Source organism: Larus michahellis, chromosome 2 (genome assembly GCF_964199755.1).
Source record: "Larus michahellis chromosome 2, bLarMic1.1, whole genome shotgun sequence".
Classification (NCBI taxonomy): domain Eukaryota; kingdom Metazoa; phylum Chordata; class Aves; order Charadriiformes; family Laridae; genus Larus; species Larus michahellis.
Genome location: NC_133897.1, coordinates 81,155,547 through 81,167,614, shown reverse-complemented (window position 1 = coordinate 81,167,614; position 12,068 = coordinate 81,155,547). Strand labels below are relative to the sequence as shown.

The window sequence follows — 12,068 nt, the reverse complement described above, 5'->3', positions numbered from 1 at the left end:
CTGTCATATACATCTTTTCCATCTCTTTTACATACAAATAGAACACTTTCTCCCTAAAATGAGATTCACGTCCTAAACATGCACGTGCAAATATTTACATACTGAAATCTCTAAGTGCAAACAGTTCCACACAGTTCACTGACTGAAATCCCGTCCCTGATTAACCCCTCTGCACCGTGGGAAGGCTATCACCAAAAGTGTGCAAAGCAGACCATTTGAAGATTTTACTTGTTACTTTAAAGAAGTAATGGGAAGACTTCAATTACATCCTGCGAACAGCTCAGTAAAAAAGAGGAAGAGGGAAAAACATACCCACTTCAGTATTCTGCATGGGTGCATCAAGTAGCTATATCAAAAAGGGCCATTGCACGTGGTATAAAGCTAGTGTCTGTCTTTTCACTTTTATGACCAAGTTCAATGCAGACCATCAATTACCACAATAGCCTAAAGTTTTCTGCTCTTAACATCACACCTATTGCAGAAATCCAACAAAAAAAAACACAAAACCCAGAACCAAATCAGAAAAACAAATGAAGTTCCCAACCCCAGGCCTTAATGGCATTTTTTCAAAGTTTGAATTCAAGAACTGAAACATTGTTTTTAGACTTAGGAAAAAACCAACAACCTTGCAATGCAATACAAAAACCAGCAGAACTTTTCATGCCGTTATAAACAGTCTGAAAATGGAACCAGTGTCCAGGGCGGAGCTAAATAGTACCACCAGCAAATAGATACAATGTGAAAATACCTCAGGAAACAAAAGCCACCAAACTGCTGTTAATGTAGTCTTCAGACAGTAGGGAGAGGGACACAACTTTTTAGCTTTGATGTTAATTCTCTGAATGTTAATCTCAATTTAATTTCTTCAGACCGGCACAGTGCATACATGCAAAGGAATGTAAGAAGTCGGGCACTTCTCTACTCCTTTGGGAACTGACTACTGCAATCTTAACAACAAAGTGACATGACATCTTTTTGTTCACACTTTTTTTCCCACACTTTGAGACCCTTGAGGAAAGTACAGGATCAATGAAATTGAATCATGCTTATAGGTAAGAGCATACTTCCTCACCGGCTTATACAGCCATAAAACAGAAGAGGGTTAAAAAATACACTCAATAGCAAATTGCTCATCACTCCCCCAAAAACAAGCACTAGCGCTGCCTCTGTTACATTAAACGCACAGACCGAAACGGAGGGAGAGATGTGAGGTACCTGTAAAGTCCAGGACTCGAGAAGCGAGTCAGATATCTCGTCCCTATTGACATACTAATGACACAGCTCATGGAACAAGATGCCAAAAAGTAATCATGAAGTGATGATAAAATGATGCTGAAAGATCACAATTCTACATAAACTAAGGCAATGGCTTCTTACTTCCTCTGACCAACAGGGCAACACAAACAAGTAAATAACACTTGTAAGCAAAAAGCCATTGTGGTGGCATCAGCTTTAACAATTTTTCTGGCACCTGCCAGCACTGCTGGAGATGATCCAGAGTAACAAACACACTGCTCAGATTGAAGGGTTGGAAAGATCCATCGTAAAAATCCAGGTCCATGTCAGACGGTGTACTTGTATGGGCCAGTGTGCCCGGCAATCATTCCTGGTTTATGTAGTGATAGTTAGAAAGAATTTTGGCACAACACATAAATACCTAGGAAAACTTAAAATGTTTTCAAATAAAATCTACTCAAAAGTAGTACAGCACTGACAAGCTCACTATGATCTGATTTCAGCCCCTTCAAGAAAGACAAAGAGTCAGTCTCAAGAAAGTTCTCGGGAAAGAAAGTTTTTCAGCAGGAAACTCATAAACCACACATTCCTGTATCTATTCATACAACAGTTATTCCGCGTCTTCTTATTTAGCTAATATTCTGGCCTGGAACATTACTTTGACGTGTGCCCAAGGGCTACACAATTTTTTCAGTTAAATATCTAAACAGTTTTGTAATTTTGTTTTCCATACAAATAAAAATAGCTAATTATGCTCAGTCACATTATTACTATTTTTTTTAACTAGAAGCACAAACATGAGTCTGTAACAGAATATTCAACACTCCTTTGAATTACCACAGTGGCAATAACCATTGCAGTATCTCTTGGCATTATGATTTGTTGCATGTTAAACTCATGCATCACACAAAGTGCCAGAAAAATAAATTTACTGAGGTGGTATTTGACAATGTTAGGATAGACAGTAAAATATTTAAGTAAGAAAGATGAAGATGGCAAATCTGCAAACAAAAACTAGTCTTCTGTGCAACGTATACATTCAAAACACCACTTCATGAGTTCAGCAATTACATTTAATGAGAATTATAATCTCCATGCAATTACAAAAAAAAGCATTAGACAAGAAATCAGAAGCATTAACTGCATATTTAAAACATTATTTATCATTATGAGCAGAGAGCTTTTAGGTGAAAAATTTGTAAAGGAGGTAAACATGCTGCCTTTTCTCCATCCCAGAATTCATCTGTGCGCCTTTATCTCAGGGCTAAGAGGACATTAGAAGACCGTTAGCAATTCAGGTTTTATTAACACTGTCAGACATGATTCCAGCTGAATAAATCCCAGGATTCATGAGCTGGAACCACACTCTTGAAATCAAAAGTGAAGGGCTTTGAAGGAGATGAGAGAGAAAAGGGAAAAGGTGGGTAAAAAATGCATATTGAAATAGATGTCGCTCAGCATGTTTGACAGCAACACAGAATTTTAGGTCAACAGGGGAGAATGACTTTCAGACACACAGTACTTTTTCCTCTCACCATACCTGTCCTGGATCATTGTACCACAGTTCTTCATGGAGACGATCAGGGTGTGCTTTTTTACGCTTAATTTCTGCAATGACGTCAAAAACTTCTGAATCCGAACTGCTAGAGCAGCTGCTGTCATCTTCAGAGTCACAGTCCGAGTCACTGGAGCTCTCTGATTCACACAGGGAAAATAAAAACAGCTGAAAAACACTTCCACACACTCTCTCCTTCAATAGCAATGCGTTCTCTGACATGCCATAGCTAACTGTGGCACAGAGTTATTAAAGTTGTATGTGATATTCACGCTAATGAAGAGGGACAGCAACTGCATTTTTAATTAAAAATGACAGCAAATGTCTACAACAACTGCATCTGTTTGCATACTTGAGAGATTGCTGTTTGGCTGTCCAGGAGCACCACTGCTCAGTTGTAGAAAAACAATTTCAGTTACTTGGCATTAACGATTATAGAGCTATAACCAACACATGTGTTACCATAAAGCTAAAAAAAAAAAAACCAAAAAAACCTCTTCTTGTTTAAAAGTTAATTCTGTTTGCAATAAGCAAAGTACTTATGTCTAGTTTCATTTTACCTAAAAATGCTCCTGTCTGTAGCAGGATACTTTCTATTTAAGAGTTTCGAAAAAGCATATATGTATAGAAGTACAGAATTACTGTAGAATTACTGTAGAACATGTACTGTTAGACTAGTTTTTCAAAACCAATTACTTCTAATAAATCCATTATCACATATCAGAAACCACAGATAAGAAAAACACCTGGAACTACTAACTGAGTGGATCCAGTCATAAGTTTCTTGGAAGCCCTGTTCTGTGAGTTTTCCTCCTTACTTTTTTTTTTTTTTTTAAGATATTTTTCTTTGTATTAACTGAAAGAAGTTTTCTGATGTATCAGAGGGGAGAATAATGCTAAAGGAAAAAAAGAACAGAAGACGGTCTTAGACTCATTAAAATATCTCCTTTGTGGTGTTGTCAAAATAATTTTAGTAAGTGTCTGGACTTCATAAATATCTCTAACCTCCTGTGGTACTTACAAGCAACTCCCTTTCTTATACAAGTAACATCACTCATTTCCACAGATCTCCTCAGCTCCAACTTAAATAAATGCCTTCATAGCCAAGACTGATACAGCCAGCAGACTTATTTCACTGGAAGAAGATCCACATGGGTGGCACATGACAATGGAGATAAACCATGTTTTGAAAACTAATACTTCTGCATAAGATTATAGGAAGCAGAGCTGCACAACCAAAATACAATCCAGAAGAAAGATGAAGTCAGTGCAATTTTATCACCACTACTCTTGCTTTGTTTTTAGAAACATAAGACCAGGAGCTCCTCAAAGCCTCTTGTGCACCATGCTTTGGCCTATCTGATCATGCTCAAGGTGCTTTCATACCATGGAAAAGACTCTAGCATAAGGCAGTGCTGGATACTCCCCATCTTCCCTTAGGCTTTCTGGGTAAAGAATCCAGCTCTGCTTCAGTCAAAAGTGTCCTGGTTTGAGGTAAAACAGAACCAACTTTCTGTTCAGTATTTTTTATTTCTTAGCTAGGCCTCTTCTAACTCTCTGAAATTAACAGCATGTTGTGTCTGAAGCAGTTTGTTCAGAGTGATAAGACAGTTTGTGCCAAGGAATGGTATGCAGAGAGGCTCTTGATTGTACCTATCGCTATAACAACCCCGGTCAGCTAATTTCATTATTTGCCCCATTAAAGGGTCGGAAACGGAGGGGCATAGAGGGGTCCCAGCTGCGGGGAGGAGCGGACAGGACAGGTGACCCAAAATTGACCAACAGGGGTATTCCATCCCACCTGCCCCATGCTCGGTATAAAAGCTGAGGGATCAAAGAGTCAACTCTCTTCCTTCAATGGCTGACGTCCGAGGAGGACCCTGTCTGTTCATCTGCCTTTGATCCCGATCGGTGTGTTCCTGACTCCATCTGTGGAATTCAGTTCCCACCCATTGCTGAGTCCAGCCTGGGACTTCCCCAGTACCTGCTGGTGACGTCATCCTGGGAGCTTAACATGGTTTTGTATATACTGTATCTATTTCATTATTTTCCTTTTTATTTTATTCTTAGTATTTTATTAAAGTAGTTTAGTTTCTTCTAAACTCATAAATCTCTCTTTATCTCTCCTCCTACTCTCTGTGCATGAGAGTCTGTCGCTGGCCATAGGCCGATTTGGCCAAAACCACGACAATAAGTAACAGTAAAACTCACATGAGCATGCAATACAAAGGAACGATTTACAAAACACAGATTACCCCACCAACATTATTAAATACACGCAACTGCCAAAACCAGGTTAACTACAGATTATTCCATTTCAAAGTTTTGTCATCAATTTTACCTACCTAAATCTTCATCCAGCTTGGTCTTTGGTGGCTCCCATGGGGGCCTGGCTGCTTTGGCCTTTGCCTGTCGCTTTCCTAACTCCTCATCAAACTTTTCATACAGATCTCGGAGCTTGCTTGTTCCTACCACAGTAGAGTCCCCCTGTTAATTAAAAAGCAGAACAACAACAACGAAAAAGACAGTGTTGAAATAGCACATGAACACAACATGTAACAGCATTTCACGATGAAAAGCAAGAGAGGGGAAAGACAGATCTCAGTGTAGTACAACAAAACATGGAAATACTTGTTAAGGCTTTAGCATACCATTACATTGCTCCACCAGGTGAATTAGCAGAGAAATTACTTAATTTGCTAGTGCATTATCATCAAACCTTTGGCCTAACGAAGCAGAACTATGGCTAAGCATTTAGTACAGCTCAGCATTGATTTTTAACAGGCTTAGAAGAAACAGGAGACCTGTGAAAGTATTTTGCAATTCAAAAAAATTTCATCACAGACACGAAACACAAAACTCAGCTCATTTTGTTGCCTGCTTCAAATTACCATGAATCCACCCTCCATGTCATTCTCAAAAAAAACCCCACAACCAACCACAAACATAAAAAAAACCCAGAAACCTCCCTCCCTCTATCTCTACTCCATCAGCGAGTGTTATTGTCAAGTACAAAGAAACCTGACTTCCTGCTTCTGCACAAAATTTCTCCATGGTTGTAGGAATATACGATGCTTGAGGCATCTTTGCTCAAATACAGCTATAACAGAAAAAACAAAACACCCTTCCCTCCTGAAGACAAAAAAGTGCCCCTCTTCCATGTACCACTAATCTGAATGAAAACAGACAGAAGAAACTGACGAAAATAGAGAAGAATACCAACAAATTAAGTCCTTAAGAGGGTTAAAAGACTGAGATGGTTGGGAAGAGAGAAGGATTAAATGACACAAAACATGATCCTGCTGAAGGGTTCATATTAATCAAGTAATCAAATAATCAATAAAGGACTGTGTACAGTAATTTTAGAGTTCTCTCACAAACATACCACTTGATCCATTGGGTCATTGGAATAATAGCTTTCAGAATGAGTACAGCGAACCCAGACTGGCTTAAGTAATTCCTCATCTTCCTCTTCATTTTTTTCAGATGCATTCTCCTCTGATTCTTTGTCTTTGATAGCGGTATAGTTTTTCTCTTTGCTGGAGCTCTGGTTCTCAGACCACCTTTCTCTGTCCTCCTCCCATCGGGGTCTCTTTCTCTCTCTGCTTGGAGACCGACTTAGTGGGAGAAAGTAAACGAAAGCAATTCCCTTTATTACTTTAACAGTGACAGTTTTGTAATGAAAAAAAATAGTTTGCTTCATATCACTACATCATTCTATCATATAAACTACAACAAAATCCAATTGCCTTATCCTGCTTTTAACTTGCAACGTAAAGAGCACTTTGTAGTTCTGACCTACTATAAAAAAATGACTTAAAATTGAAAGTGCTTTTGTATTTTAAATCTTATTCAAGAATTAGAATGAAAAAATACACACTATTTTAGATTAAAATTCCTACTTGCATTCTTGCATTGGTAATTTACAGACTGGAAGCAGATGCAAGAGGAATTTTTTAGGACAGAGCAGCAAAGTCCTCTCCAGAGATTAATCCTGTTTCTAAGTCTACAAGGTCTTGAGATAACTGACATTTGCATGTATAAGGAGACAGTAATAAATTTAAGACATCATCTTTTCTGATTTCAAACCAGGCACGTATGCACATATACATACACAACAACTCACATGCATAGATGCACAGAGCCTCAAATACACAAGAGACCGAATGTAATCTTCCTTACCTTCCTGCCCTCTTGTAATCTTTTTTGTAGGATCTGTCTGGCGACGGTGATCTTCTGCTGTCACGGTGCCTATGCCTCTCCCTCTCCCGCTCCCTTGGAGAGGCCAAAACATAAGTTAAATGAGAAATCTGGCATTTCATACATTCCACACCTGAAAGGAGCACAGAAGCAGGCTGAGATCATGTTATGCAAAATAATACACACATGCTGACTGCTAAAAACCCAGACATTCTTAATGCTAACCTTCAAGAAATTTGCAAAAGACAGTCACCTATCTCCGCTGCCTTTGTCATAAAGCCATCTATCTCAATACAAATGTTAATTCAAGCCATACAGAGCTTCTATAAGTGTAACTTCTATAAATTCACCACAGGGCTTGTTGCCATTCTTCCTCTTCTCCTGTTACAAATGGCAAAGGGTAAGATTGTTGTGTCTTTAACCACTCCTAATGCCTCAAGGAAGGGGAAAAACCTATTCCATGCACAATAGCTTTGTAAGCGCAGCAGTCACTCAAGTGTCTCTGGCAAGCCCTCCCTCCTTGACAGCCACCTCAAGCACACACAAAAAACTGACAGACACAGAAAATTTGCATCATGCTGAAACTATGACACTCATCTACAAGACTCAATTTGGACACAGATGTAAAGAACTTGACCATTCAAACACATTTCTGGGGCAAAAGAGTTTTAAATTAACTGAAGGCTTGGGGAAGAGTGGCTGAAAAGCTGCCTGGCCTGCCAAAAAGGCCAACAGCTAGTGTGGCCAGCAAGACTAGGGAAGAAATTGTCCCCCTATACTCAGCACTGGTGAGGCTGCACCTGAAATACTGTGTTCAGTTTTGGGCCCCTTGCTACAAGGAAGACATTGAGGTGCTGAAGCATCTCCAAAGAAGAGCAGTGAAGCTGGTGAAGGGTCTAGAGAACAAGTCCTGTGAGGAGCGGCTAAAGGAACTGAGGTTATTTAGCCTTGAGAAAAGGAAACTGATGGGAGACCTTATTGCTCTCTACAACTACCTGCAAGGAGGTTGTAACAAGGTGAGTGTTCGTCTCTTCTCCCAAGTAACAAGCAAAAGGACAAGATGAAATGACCTTAAGTTGTACCAGGGGAGGTTTCGACTGGATATTAGGAAAAAATTCTTCACCAAAAGGGTTATCAGGCACTGGAAAGGGCTGCCCAGGGAAGTGGTTGAGTCACCATCCCTGGAGGTATTGAAAAGACCTGTAGATGTGGTGCTTCGGGACATGGTTTAGTGGTGGACTTGGCAGCGCTAAGTTAACGGTTGGACTTGATGATCTTGAGGGTGTTTTCCAACCTAAATGATTCTGTGAAATTACTGTGTACTTGAGGCAGCAAAGATCACACAGGCAGTTTTCACACTCTGATAACAGCTGACAACTTGCTAGTCCACAACCATTTGTGTTATCAGTCAAATCTCCTAGTAAATGAGTATGCTGATACACAAGGAACCATAAATACGTGCATCAGGTGGTTTGGTGGACTAACAGAATGAGTAAAGTTTATTTATGAACACATATATGTATGTTTCCATATGCATAACATGAAATAGAATGCAAATTTACAAAGCACAAAGTTCATATAAGTTATCTACTGTTCTTCCCCACACCCGTTCATCCTTCTCTACCCGTGCCTTGTTCAAGCACAGACTTCAGTCTTCAGAGAGAGCGTATTCTATGCCATGCTGTGCAAAAAAATCCACAACATGGCCAGGAAGTAGTTCTTATTAAAATAAGCAGATACATTGTAATGTAGACCTGGAAACTGTTGGCCTCACGCAGTACTCCACAAATGTTTAAGAAAGAAGCTGCTGAAAACGTGTGTTTTAAAACTTAAAACTGAACTTTAAAATCTAAACAATAAATTGTGAAATTGCGTGGCAAATATCTGAGTCACCTACACAGGGCAGAAAATTCCACAAGCTTGTCATACAGAAAAGGCCAGTGCCTTAATGCCAGCTGCCTTCAGTTTTAGGAAAATCCTATTTTGGAAATCAGAGTAAACTTACTGAACGTGATGTCTGTGTGGGGTTTTTTTGGAATACAGCTAAGTTTCTGCAATTAAATCTCTGCACATCTAAATTAAAGTAACTTCATTTCCACAGGCACTATGTGTAAATTCATGTTTCATGTGTGATATGAGAAAGCTCAGAGCTTCTAAAATCAGAGCACATGATACGAGTGCCCTGATCAAATATTTAAATACTTAACTTTCCAGTGTCTCTCCTTGAATATTCTGACCTAGATCATTAAACATATAAAGAGTGATCAAGAGAGCAAATCTAAGACATTTGAAAGATTTAACTGCTGATGGTTTGCTCTAAAACACCACGCAGCAAACTGCATCAGGCCAGCTCAAAATTTGCAAGCTCTTTGTGTCTATGAAACACAGAAACTTCATGATACATCCCAAAATAAGCTGTCCACACTCATCCACCTGAATCATAAGATGTCAATGTAGCTTACAATTTGCCTATTTCTTTTAACTGGTATATGCTAATTTTCACCTCAGTCCTCTCTTGAGATGACAGGCTGGCTTGCCAAGGTCTTCATCCTGAACAGAATCACACAGGCAGGTCTACGCACTCACTGGGAGGTCCTGTGAAGCCTGCACACACCTGCACTGGTCTCTCACGAGGATGAGGACAGCGTAGGACGAAGAACACCGCGCAACATGCTTTTCACTAAAACACCTCACTGCAAGGATTAGATATGTGCAGCCATCAGACTGTAAACCCCCTCCAAGTGCTGGTTCTTTACAAACACAGGGCTTACTCCAAGAAAGACCAATTTCAAGCAACACCTGGAACCCTAAATCTTGAAATTTGAAGTGCTGGGACTTAAACGTTTGTAAGGCTCAACTCTGAACGCAGCCTTTTGCATAAAGTTGTGCCAACTCTACTTTCATGCCACATGTTCTACGGTAAATACCCATGAGAGTAGAGCACTACTCAGCAATCCACTCAGTTTTCAAACAAGACCTTCTTTGCTTCCAGCTGTCTCCATGGACAAGGGCAACAAATCTGCCAAGCTTGCAAAGGTGAGGCAGGAGCAGTGTACCTGAAAGGTGTCAAAACAGTAGCTCTTTCCAGCAAACCTGAGTACCAACTACCTCCCAAGCTACAGGGAAAAACACAGGTGAGGGAAGAACATTGATGCAAATACTATGGGACAATAATTGCAGCTTTCCCCCTGCAAGTGGAAGATACCTCACATTACCTGCTACGCTCGTAACTTCTGTGATGAGGCGATAGCCTTCCTCTGTCGTAATCTGTCCGGTGCCGACTGCTTTCCTGCCTCCTCCTATCCGGACTCCGGCCTCGATCCCGACGATCCCCATGGGTAGTGGACCGATGCCTGTCACCGTGGATGTGCCCGTGTTCACGATGTCGGTGCTCGTCGTAGTGCTTGCTCCTCTCTGGAGACCGTCGATCATTTTGTGACTTCTCTCCCTGATACTGACCCGTGTGCCGAAAATGGCTGCTGCCGCCACCGCTGTTGGTAGCGCTGCTCTGAAAGGAGCCAGAGTTGTGCTGATAGCTATTGAAGTTAGGTGGTGGGAACGACTGCTGTGAGTAGCCCGCGGAGTACACAGGCTGGTAGTTGACTTGCTGTGGTATGACTGGTGGGGGGGGAGGATGAGGTACTGCAGGTGGAGGCATCATGTAAGGGAAGGTGCTTTGCCCAGCAGGAGTTCCTGGCACGGGAGCATTGCTAGGATTTGGCACGGGTGGAGGTGCAGGAGGGAAGCATGGAGGGACAGGGAAGCTCTGCCTCATCTGGTGGTTTGGAAATGGTGGCCTCATGGGACACTGGCTGATGGGATTTTGCGTGGAAGGTGGCACTGGAGGAGGATAGGGCACAAAGTCTGGCCTGGGGGGCATGTAACCGGTGGTCGGAGGGTTTGAATAGGTTGTTGGAGGGGCAGTTTGCTGGTCATACTGGTATTGTACAGAGGGCTGTTGTGGGTGAAGCTGACGTAGGTTCTGAGGGCGGTAGGTCTGTGTTGAAGTTCTTGCTCCTGGTCCCCCCTGACCACGGGGACATCCTCGCCCGGAATGGAAAGACATGGCTCACCTTTGATGAGGAAAATAAAAGTCCAGTGTCACACAATTTTTGTAGGATGTCCTTGATGGATCTGCAGGAAGTATTTCCAAAGCACCGAAATTAGAGATTCTGCACTTTCCTTTAACAGAAGGAGTGAAGGATGTCCGCTGTCTTTCACGCAGAGCTTTGTGCTCCTTGTACCTCTAGTATACATCATTTATGCCCCTTTGATTCCTTTAAGCCTCTAATCCACAAAAGCACTCTACTCTCTTTAAGCCAGAACCCAAACTGGACCACACTCCTTGACTTTGGGCAATATTAATTTCAACAAATGATTGATACGACGACTGGCCAAGGATTCAAGTACCTCTACTAGTATTCACTAGACACTTTGATATAAAGTTTTCAGATACCCCACACCAAAGAAACCACTCATTTTAACAACCGCAATGGACATACAAAGTCCCATAACAAGGTGTCCTTTCTAGAACATGATTCTAAACTTCAGGCAGAATGAATTTAGTAACGCCTTATTGCAAGTTACCTAGTCCAATAAATCATGTAAATCCTAAATGACATAGCAGCAATTTACATTCAAAATTGTGACCCCAATTTAGTAAAGGGCTGAATTCAATAGATATTTCGAAGTATTTTAAGTAAGGTAGGTAAATTTTTGTGAAATGCGAATCTGACAGGCTACAGTAAAAAAAAAAAAAAAAATATTATGTAGACTGTGCTGTTACTCCAATTTCATTGAAATAAATGGTTCTCAAAAAATCCCTCTGCTGTCTGCTTGGCCCTGTTACTTTTCCAGCAATTGGCACTGCTGCAAAGTAGGTTTAAGTCTTGCTCAAAACTACACATGTATTTAATTCATTGTATTAATGTTCATAAATGAAAACAACTATGCTTCATTAAAGTTAAAATTCATTCTTTAATTACAGTGTTAAGTTTCAAAAACTGGGAAAAGAAAGGAAATAACTTTTAAAATAAAATTTAAAAAATCATTCATGGTGTCTTGGCTGGAATGGAGG

At 40.6% G+C, this 12,068-nt stretch overlaps 1 protein-coding gene across 6 annotated transcripts in view; it reads right to left on the bottom strand.

Annotated features, from left to right (window-relative positions):
• The window catches only part of DROSHA (drosha ribonuclease III), a 72,898-nt gene that overhangs the window by 59,090 nt on the left and 1,740 nt on the right, over nucleotides 1-12,068 (bottom strand). For 2 of the 6 annotated variants that reach the window (XM_074576137.1, XM_074576139.1), the window contains exons 2-6: nucleotides 10,207-11,064; nucleotides 6,974-7,066; nucleotides 6,177-6,408; nucleotides 5,137-5,278; nucleotides 2,777-2,931 (exon numbers count right to left, since the gene is read on the bottom strand). In XM_074576137.1, the coding sequence (XP_074432238.1) occupies nucleotides 2,777-2,931; nucleotides 5,137-5,278; nucleotides 6,177-6,408; nucleotides 6,974-7,066; nucleotides 10,207-11,057 (1,473 nt within the window). In that variant the 5' untranslated portion in view covers nucleotides 11,058-11,064. Of the gene's footprint in view, nucleotides 1-2,776; nucleotides 2,932-5,136; nucleotides 5,279-6,176; nucleotides 6,409-6,973; nucleotides 7,125-10,206; nucleotides 11,816-12,068 lie in introns of those variants that run through there. The other 4 variants (XM_074576135.1, XM_074576141.1, XM_074576140.1 and 1 more) reach the window with 4 other exon arrangements.